General features: G+C 36.8%; 1 protein-coding gene across 3 annotated transcripts in view; it reads right to left on the bottom strand.

The window, feature by feature from the left end:
- The window catches only part of LOC107586743 (transferrin receptor protein 1-like), a 15,902-nt gene extending 6,429 nt beyond the window's left edge, over window positions 1-9,473 (bottom strand). The window contains exons 1-13 of one of the 3 annotated variants that reach the window (XM_016274247.1): window positions 9,306-9,473; window positions 7,339-7,388; window positions 6,991-7,219; window positions 6,269-6,467; window positions 5,997-6,134; window positions 3,373-3,460; window positions 3,132-3,251; window positions 2,901-2,999; window positions 2,448-2,587; window positions 2,197-2,357; window positions 2,001-2,117; window positions 1,048-1,133; window positions 886-949 (exon numbers count right to left, since the gene is read on the bottom strand). In XM_016274247.1, the coding sequence (XP_016129733.1) occupies window positions 886-949; window positions 1,048-1,133; window positions 2,001-2,117; window positions 2,197-2,357; window positions 2,448-2,587; window positions 2,901-2,999; window positions 3,132-3,251; window positions 3,373-3,460; window positions 5,997-6,134; window positions 6,269-6,467; window positions 6,991-7,219; window positions 7,339-7,383 (1,486 nt within the window). In that variant the 5' untranslated portion in view covers window positions 7,384-7,388; window positions 9,306-9,473. Of the gene's footprint in view, window positions 1-885; window positions 950-1,047; window positions 1,134-2,000; window positions 2,118-2,196; window positions 2,358-2,447; window positions 2,588-2,900; window positions 3,000-3,131; window positions 3,252-3,372; window positions 3,461-5,996; window positions 6,135-6,268; window positions 6,468-6,990; window positions 7,220-7,338; window positions 7,512-9,305 lie in introns of those variants that run through there. The other 2 variants (XM_016274245.1, XM_016274246.1) reach the window with 2 other exon arrangements.
- Between the last annotated feature and the right edge of the window lie 702 nt (window positions 9,474-10,175).

Here is a 10,175-nt window from a genome sequence, read left to right as displayed (position 1 = left end):
ATATAAAGTCTACTGTTTCACAGTCAACACATAGCTTTTTGACTAGATTTAAAACAAGGAAAAATGCACTTTTAGATAAACAAGGCCATAATAAATGGCACTCGTGGTGGTAGTTAAACAAAGTTATATTTATTGAGTTTAAACGTGAATATGTCTATGAAAGATTGTATTACTGTACTGTGATAAAAGAGCATTTTCAGAAACGTTTGGATTTGAAATCAAAATAATGGATAAATGTTGTGTTTGTGGTAAACAGCCGCGGATAAGGAGCGGACTGCAAACGCGCCCTGTGTGAAAGCAAAATGAGTCCGTGCTGCTTCTGCACCGCATACACATACTGTATACGCACTGCAGACGGAGTACGTGTGAACTTGGCGCAACAAATCTAGTTCAACATCTAAGGCAACGCCACAAAGAGCTCTATGACCAATGCATGGCAAAAAAAAAAATCTCTGGACACAGGATTTTTTTTTCTGCCATATATGTCTATTCTAGAGACATTTTGTTACACCTTTACTTAGTGATTATTTTGCCTTATGTCTGTTCTAGAGGCATGTTACAGCTTTTTGATAAAGCTCTAATTGTTTTTTTTTTGGGAAATATGTTTCAAATTCACACTGAATGCATTAATGACTGTAAAGCATGTCTGTGTGTCAAAATCGTGATTAAAATCAAAATCGCAAAATTGATCAAAGAAATCGCGATAGGTTTTTTTTTTGTCCATATCTCACAGCCCTACTTGGTACCATAACACACTATTCATTTATCATGACAACCCTGGTAGATATACGACTCATTTTTTGTCATTTAAAAAACAAACTGTAATTGTGTGAACAAAAGACTATAATAAAATAAATGTTTGACATTTGAACACACTAAACTTACCAGTAACAACACCATCCAAACTGATGTAAGTAAAGGCTTTTCTGTCCAGTGACGACCAGTATCCCTGTATAACAAAGAAGACAACACATTACAAAACTTGCATTTCAGATCAAACTATGTGCCAATATTCAAACCAATCACAGATGACATCAGCACACAAACCTCAAGCCATTCAGTAACACCGACGTTTCCAAAATCCCCTGCGGTCCAGCTGGCAAACACAACACTTCTTTTGGGTCTGAAACTACCTATGGTGAAGAGGTTGAGTGAGCCCATGCCACAACAATTAGACTTGGACTTTAACATTGTCCCTCATTTTGACAGACAGGGTTGAAAAAAAATCCAATCAATCTATTACTCATTTAATTTTCATATTTTAATTATAATGACAAATTTAACTGCTTTTATTTTTGTTGACATTTTCATTTTTAATCATGAACCTAAAGGACATGCATATAGGCTTATGGATTTATTTTGAAGAGAACAAATGAACAGAGACTGTGTGTCAGTTTTCATGATGGACACCACACCCCGCAGTGACAGCGGAGACCATTAAAAACAACAAAATATGCTATAAAAAATAAAAATCTCCATTTTAGTAGATTCAAATTTTTCTGAAAAAAAATAAAAATTAAATCCCAATTGATCTTTTGGTCTATGCTGTTTTCAGTTGTTGAATGAACAGTACATAGTGCACCTCCCATCCAATAAATCGCAATAGGCTAAGCTTTGTGCTTTGTTACTTTTGATATAAAACAAAGTCTCCGATTTCAAATTTTGTCAATTTCATCAGGAAATTCAAGCAAATTCAAGATAGATCGCTGTAGCTTAAACTGGGTACTCGCCAGCGCATAAACAAAACGCATAGCAAAAGTCTTGTGACAGTTTTATTTTTGTTCTGGAGGCTGATGATCCCTCACTCTCCTGCCACACTGGAGTGCACTCACCACCAACTGGACAGGGGTGGGAATTACAGTTACAAATTACAATAGATCACCCTCAGTGTAATCTGTCAAAGTGACGGACAGCCTTCAGATTTTCCCGTCACTGCTAAAAAAAAAAATCTGTAAATGACGGAAAATGTTCGGTTAATGCGTCCTCTGGTAAGGTCATACCTTTCTTCAACTCTGTGAAAACCCTCGCAAGCTCCAGCAGAAGAGCAGTGCCAACTGTAGACTTGGCATATCCCGAAGTCAAGGAGTCTCTCTGCGCTCCAATCACAACATAACAATCTGCCGGATTCACACCACCACAGTGAGACCACAGATATTTAATTCTATAGATGCGTTTAAGAAAAATGCACAAACTCACCAGGGTCCACATAACCTTTGATGACTCCAAACACATTATGGATCTTGGTGTCTGCAATATTATTATTGACTGCTACGGTTACTTTGTCACTCTCACTTCCCAACTTGTAACTGGATAAGTCACCCTTAAATCTATCAGGAGCACCTTCTCCTCCCATTTTTCTGTGAGAAATTTGAGAATACCAATCAAGCTTTGTTTCTCAAAATAGGTTTAAAAAATAAGATCAAGGTAAACCAAAACCTATAACATACTCAAAGATTGATTGTGCCATGTTAGCAGTGATTGTCTGGGCAAGTATTCCTGGAAGACCAGAGGACTTGGCAGGAGGAAATTGTGTGTGATTAAAGGATGGGAATCCTGGGGTGTAAGGATCACCTGATCCCAGGTGGACCTATAATTAAAGACCGGAATATGTGAATAAATTTACATTGTTCAAACTGTCACAGTTACTGATTTTAAATGAATCATATGAGTCAACATTGAATCCCTTTTTTCAAATTTAGAAATTGCCTTCATCTTAAAAATGTATATATATAGATAAAATAAAATATTTATATTAGAACATATTATAAAGTAAATAAAATGCATTTTAATCTACCAATTAATAAAAATTATTACAAAAGGTAAATATAACAGCTCAACTCAAAATCAATATAAACAAACTTAACTCAAACATATGAATATCATTCTTTGGCGTAACTTACATGACCATAAAGTTCAGCATCCCAAGACATAGTTTTATAGTCAGCTGGGTCTGGGTAGATCAGAGCTGCTACGGCACCCATTTTAGCTGCATTCATAACCTACAATGGTGACAAACATAATTTGATCAGCACTAGCAAAAAGTACCAGATTGTTACAATTAACAGCGATATTTGGCCTCGAGTCTCTAGGAAAACACTACAAGGTCAGATGAACCGTTACTCATGAATCACCTTCTGAGCCATGCTGATTTTTCCAGCTTTCATCAGTACAACAGATCCATTTAGATTCAGTCCGTATTCTTTATTCTGCATGTCAGAAAGCTCACCATAGTTGGCGTACACCACTCTGCCCTGTGAACATAATAAAAAAAAAAAGTTGTCAATTATGGAACATCCATTGAGCTAAGCTGACTAACAAAAGAAAAAATTCAAGAAAGGCAAGTGTTTCCTGCAGAGGAAGATGAAGGCTCACCTCTCTACGTCCTGTTTCACTGTAAGCCAGGAACCCTTTTGGACTTCCGATCTCCACTGCACCAAACAACACTTTGTTTGGATTGGAGCTGTTAGGGTTACATACAATCCAAATTACAAATAACATATCCAAAGAAAGACGTAAAAACCATGATTTTGTTTGCTAAGGTGTTCCGAGTGGTTTTCACTGTGTTGTTGTGAGGTTTACAGTGTTCAGAGAGGTTTCAGAATGATATACATTTGTTAGCGTGTCACTGTTTTATTGTGTTCAGAGAGGGTTTTGGCATATAATGCATTTGTTAGTGTGTCGCTATGCAGCTTTTATTGTGTTTAGAGTGATTTTAAGTTGTGTTATACACCTGTTAGCACGCTGAATTAGGTTTTTACGGTGTTCAGATGTTTTTAGCAAGTAATGTGCAAATTAATGTGTTTTTTATTGTATTCAGTGTGGTTTTAGCGTGTTATATGATTGTTAGCATGATGCTATGCAGCTTTTATTGGTGTTCTAAGTTCTATAACAAGTTAAATTTAAGACTTTTTAATACCACCTTATATGAAATTTAAGACCTAAACCTGTAATGGAAATTCACATTATATTACATATATGTAATATTTAATGTGTTTAACGTAAAAAGAAAACAAAATATCATCACTGTAATAAATTATATTTATGATATACAGTGAACTTTTCATATCAGGAGACAATATTCCATGCAAAATATCCCCACAAAAGCTCCGCATCGCCAACATTTTTGGTGGTGCAAACAATTTATTCTGAAGACACATTGTCATCAGTGTTCTATCAGCTTTTACATACTTAAATCTGCATATTTTTATTTACCTTTACAAATGCATAAATAATGTTTTGATAAATTAAACATAAAATATTGAATACTGATATTTGAAATTATTTAAATAAAAAGGTACTTTAAATGTGAAATTAAAACCGCCAGTAGGTGGCAGCAAGTCACTGTTAATAAGTGAGTCATTGCGATTGAACAGATTCATTTAAATGTTTGATTCATTCAGGAACTAAACACCATCATGTTGCTAAGAGAGGCAAAACAGCGCTGTGGCTTTGTTTGGAATTATTTTTGTTGTTGAAATAGTGCAAAAACAGGCAATAGGGTGTTTAAAAAGTATTTCTCTTAATTAACTTCTAGTTTATTGAACTGCTGTAAAAATGTTAAAAAATAAAATCAATATCACAATTGTAATCATGGTAATTTTTGAAGAAAAAATGGACTCGTGAAATTGATTAACTACAGGTGCATCTCAATAAATTAGAATGTTGTGTATTGAGATGCACCTGTATATGAAGTGGTATAAATATATAAATTTTCTGCCCCCATGTCTTGAACTTGTGATCATTCTGAATGTATTTTAATAGACTGAATCATGCAGTGAAAGAGCGCACTAGACTTCACGTAATGCGTGAAGGTGTTTTGAATGTTTTTTTGCGTCGTGCGAATATTCAGCAAAATAGCTCACTTGTCATGGTATGTTACTTAACTATATCATGTTATGAATAAACTAAACATTTAGAATGTTTAACTCTGTGTGTTTCTTTATGTGTGCTGTTAACGCTCATTTGTTCAGTGAGCTTCAACAGCGCGACCTTGATAGCAGAAATACACTGTTTACATTGAATGCAGGCTAATAAAATTAGAAGAATCATTTTCGCGTTTCAATGCTTCACTGTTTTTTTTTTTGGTCACTTATGTTTTAATCAGGCTATTTGTCCGGTTGGGGACATTTTAAACTAGCTAGAAGGCTGATCAGCTGTAGCTTGACCTATTTTATAATTTTTTTTGAGAACATTAAGAAGTTAGTTCAACCTGTATTCTGCTACTGCGATTCTCTCTGATGATGCAGTAACTTACCACGGGGGAGTAAAAAAAAAAAAAAATCTTCGGTCTGTCCAGTGATTGTAAATGGTCATTAGGTCCGTCAGACTAGGGCTATGCTATTAATCGCATGCGATTGTCATGTGCATCTTGTCAGTAAAGCCGGTTCCGTGATTGGTAGTAAATCGCCATCACCTGCTTTCAAATTGAGCGGCATTCACTACACAGAGCCGTAGTTCACTGACAAGCTAGGCGATATCGCATTCATAAACGAATGCGATTCATCTGCGATTATGAACGCGATATTGCCTAATTGTCAGTGAACTACGGCCCTGTGTAGTGAATGCCGCTCAATCTGAAACCAGGTGATGGAGATTTACTACTGATCACGGGACCGGGTTTACTGACGAGATGCGCATGACAATCGCATGTGATTAATTGCACAGTCCTACATCAGACTTAATATATTTTAGTGGTAATGTGACCAAAAATATTTAAGACCCATCGAATCTGAGTTCAAGACATTTTGAGACTTTTTAAGGCCTTTTATTAGGAAAACGTTATTTAAGACTTTAAGGACCCGCATACACCCTGGAGAGATTTTTAGAGTGTTATACACTTATTTGCATGTTGCTATACAGTATTTATTGTATTCAGAGATGTTTTTAGAGTGTTTAGTGTATGTTAGCATGTGGCTGTGCAGTGTTATAGAGTGATGCTATGCAGTTACTGTGGTGTTTTGAGAGGTTTATTTTGCTGTAATGTAGCTGATACTGACCTGTTAGGAAACTGTAGCTTCACATAGTGTTCATCATCCCAGGGGTCCATATTCAGTTGCGTGAAAATATCATGGATATCATTAGCTAACTTGTTATCTGCAGATGATCCTGCTTTACGGACAACCTGGGAATACTCGCTTAATGGAAGAGGAACAGAAAGTCAGCGAAGTTCAATGACAGAAGTGCATACTTAAAGTTATGTCATCACAATTGTTTTAAAGTTAAAACCAATAATGCTCACAAGAGCAATAATATTCAATGACTTAGTTACCTTAATTTATCTGCAATGGCTTTAGATGACAGTTTATCATTCAGAAGTCCAACAAGTTCACTCCAATCCAAAGGAGGTGGATCATTTGGTGGAAATTCTTGATTAGGTGGATCTTCAGGGTCATGCTTGATCACACCATCTCCCGGAGAGCAGGAAGCAGACTCAGACTTGCGGTGGACAGAGTATCCAATGAGTAAACCTTGGACAGGGAAAAAGTAGAAGGAAAACTGTGTGTGGTTTCTCACATGAGTACTAGAAACTGATAACATCTCCTAAAAACAACTTATTACATGGCTCATTGAAACACTTGATTTTATTTGATCACTCACAGGGGTTTTGAACTGACCACTGTCCCAGGCAACCAATTTAATATCTCTTCTAACATAAAATAATTTCTAGTCATATCAGTATTTCAATTTGAATTTCTTAATATTTACATGGCCCTATGATTTCCAATCGCAGAATCCTGTAATAAAATGGAATTCACTGTATGATGTAGAATGTCTCAGAATTTGGCAAAATTTGAATAAATTTAATCAAACTGTGACATAGAAAAGGAAAAAGGACTGCTATTTAAATGTGAAAACAGAATTTGGGAAGAAATAAAGCAGAATTTGGGACAAACTTAAATGGATGTCAAAGGGTCCATTAATACATAATGACTGCATATTCAGTCAGATACAGTAAAAAAAAAAAACGAAATAAACTGCAAAGACACTCACCTACACAGAAGATGACCAGCACTCCACCCACCCAAACGAGAAACCTCCACTTGTTCCATGGCCCAGAACGACTGGATCTTGTGTACGTGTCACGTTGCACGTTTTCTTGTTCTTGTTCTATTCCATCCATTTCCTCCTCACCATCCACAGCAAGCTTCACCTCCACACAACTGCCCTCTCCATCAGGATTCTGAGATTGATTGAACCGGGTGTACGAGCGACTGTTTACCTATTAACAGAGGGGGAAAAAAGAGGCTCCAAATTCCAGAGAAATATATACAGTGAAGTATTATAGTACTTAAACTATAACATTTTAAAATCAACAAGTTTGTCAAAAACAGCACTTACTATTCTCGAAAACTTCATTTTGGCCTGATCAATTGTCCCTGCCATGGAATCTGAAACGAAAGAGATAAAATATCTTTAGCAACACAAAGTTTCTCACAAGCTCCTACTCAGTCGAAGTGCTCTTTTTGAAGTCTCTGAATTCATAAACACAGCCCTCCTTGTTCAAAGTCCAAAAATGTTTTTATACACTGAAAAAAAAGAGGTAGTCTTTTGATTCGTTGAACACCATCCAAAAGCCAGAGCCACCCTCTACCGCGGCTCCACAGCTAGTTAAAGCATTGATAAGAATCAATATGGAGATTATATAATGTTGATAAGGCAACATGTGCACCACAAACATGTACTAATTGTGAAATACTGTGTACTTTAAATCTAGTGGCCTACTAAACTATTTACACTAACCAAAGAAAGTTAGCGAAATAAAAACAGGGGGAAAAACAACACACGTTTTCATAATTCCTCATAATGCCACTTTGAGGTTTATTACATCCTTTTTGTAATTCAAGCTAAAGTTTGAATTACAAAAACTGTCTTGCATTACAGGAAGTGTTTGTGTGGTTAGATTAGCAACTTCCTACTAATTTAACAACCTAACAGAACAATTGGCGGCATTTTCAGTCTTGCAACACTACAATGACGTGCGGATTCACTGGACAGTTTGTCAGTTAAGACTTGCTTAAACAATAATCCCGAAGGGCCAATGAATGAGTCTGAATAAATGAGATTCTGAATAAATAAAACGATTTGAGAAGAATGGACACCTAAAGCAACCGTTGCCTTATTTTAGATTGTGTCGTTGATGACGCCTGATCTGTCTGTGATGATACTTGAAGGTTGTTGAACACAAACCAGCATTCATCATGTTTCAACAAAACAACCTTGTAGAGGAAAGCAATCACACATAAATAAGTTTGAAATCAAATACAAAAACCTGAAATTCCAAACTTTTTTAATGCAAAGTCAGCCCTGATTCATTTATTCTGCAAGCAAAGGTATCTAATAACAGGGCGGATGCGGAGATAAAGCAAAAAGTACTTTGTTGGATATGTGATATCGATATGTCGGCCCCAGTGACTAGGGGGGTGGGGGGGTGGAGAACACCTTATTGTTGAGCCCTGCAAGCATAAATGCAGTTCAAGCTCTATTAAACAAGGATGAGTGAAGATCTTTTGCCTAAGCACATGGTCAAATACCCAGAGAGCATCACACTAAAGTGGAGCGTGTGCTGTGACTGATGAAGATCATGTGAGAGTCACAACCAGCATCAGACACTGATATGGAAGCTGGTCCATAATGATTTCCATTGTAAATCAGGTTATAAACCACTTCTTGCAGAACACTGAGAACTAACAAAATAACTATACCAATGTTATTCTTATCTCGAGAACACAAGGTTACTTACAAGGAAGTTACATTTTGTAATGCAGCAAGGACACATTACAATATAAATATTTGTATTTCTTATCTGTAAAGTATCTAATAAGTTGATATATCAATAGAAAGCAAAAATTATTTCGGACTCTTTAGAGAACACTTGAAGGTCAAAGATCTTTAGCACTTCCTGTTCACACGCACGTGGCGAAATCATCTAATTCCTCCTAACCCGGTTTTTTTTTAATTCTTTTCTAGAGAAATAATTAATAGAAACACTAGCACAAATAACACTCAATTCAGATTGTGTCATGCTAAGCTAGACATTCATATTACATCAAACTGAACTTATCTGAAATTATCTGCAAGGTGACTGTCAATGGATCTTTTTAGATTTAACCACATAAGTAATGTGCATATTGCTCATTTTACCATTAGAGCAAATCAGCCTTAAACAGCAATCAACTTATTAACCCAAAGCATGGCATGAAGTTCACTGACAGCGTGACATTCTCATTGAGCTGTCACATTGCAGGCCATCCTGCTAATTCATAAAAGCTCAAACGTAGTGGCTTACTGAAACGCAACGTACTTACTTTTAAATGAGAAAACGGCTCTTTTAAATAATTTTTCCCGCCTGTGTGCGTTTCGTTATCAGTACTCGTAAATGCGAATTTGTTTCTCTTATGTTCACCACGCGCTCGTTCCCCAAAGCACCAATAGCACCGGTGAAAGTCAGTACTCTCTCTCACACACACACACACACACACACACACACACACTACACGTAGATGCGCGCGTAACTCAACGTCACTTCCTGGCAGTGTTGCCAAGTCCGCGGTTTCCCCGCGGAATTGGGCTACAGTGTTGCCGCGGGTTGTTTTTCATGTTCGCGGTTTGAAGCGACCTCAATAACGTGAATTTGACCGGGGAAACCCAACCCCAACCGGAACGCGATTTGTAATGGGGGATCCCCCTCGAAGCGATTGGGATACCTTTGAGTTGCAATTCGGCGGGTTTTGTTGTGAAAACCTGGCAACCCTGCTTTCTAGCTTTCTGGGTGCGCGCTGCTGCAGGCTTGTATTATCAGGCAGTAAGATGTAGGCTACAATTTAAAATACTTTACAAAACGTACAGATGTAAAGTAACTCTAGTAAGACTTGGCTCATCTGTTTTACAGGTTACTCGTCACAAGATTGTGATCTGATGTTGGTTCCTTTTTTATTTGACCCAAGGACCCAAGTTAATTAAATTATGCGATTAAAATTTTTCCTTTCTCTTTGGAGTGTTACAAGCTCTTGGTGCATAAAGAAGATCTGTAAAGTTGCAAAGACTAAAGTCTCAAATCCAAATTCTAACACAGCCCCACATATCTACCTCACTATGTGGGAAGATTTGAATAACACCACCTAAATGTTCACACAAAGAAAGAAGGCTTAACTTTTATTCTCGCTGTAGTATTGTTG

Source organism: Sinocyclocheilus grahami, unplaced genomic scaffold, assembly GCF_001515645.1.
Source record: "Sinocyclocheilus grahami isolate Dianchi unplaced genomic scaffold, SAMN03320097.WGS_v1.1 scaffold85.1, whole genome shotgun sequence".
In the NCBI taxonomy this organism is placed as follows: Eukaryota; Metazoa; Chordata; class Actinopteri; order Cypriniformes; family Cyprinidae; genus Sinocyclocheilus; species Sinocyclocheilus grahami.
This window is presented reverse-complemented; position numbering and strand designations above follow the sequence as displayed.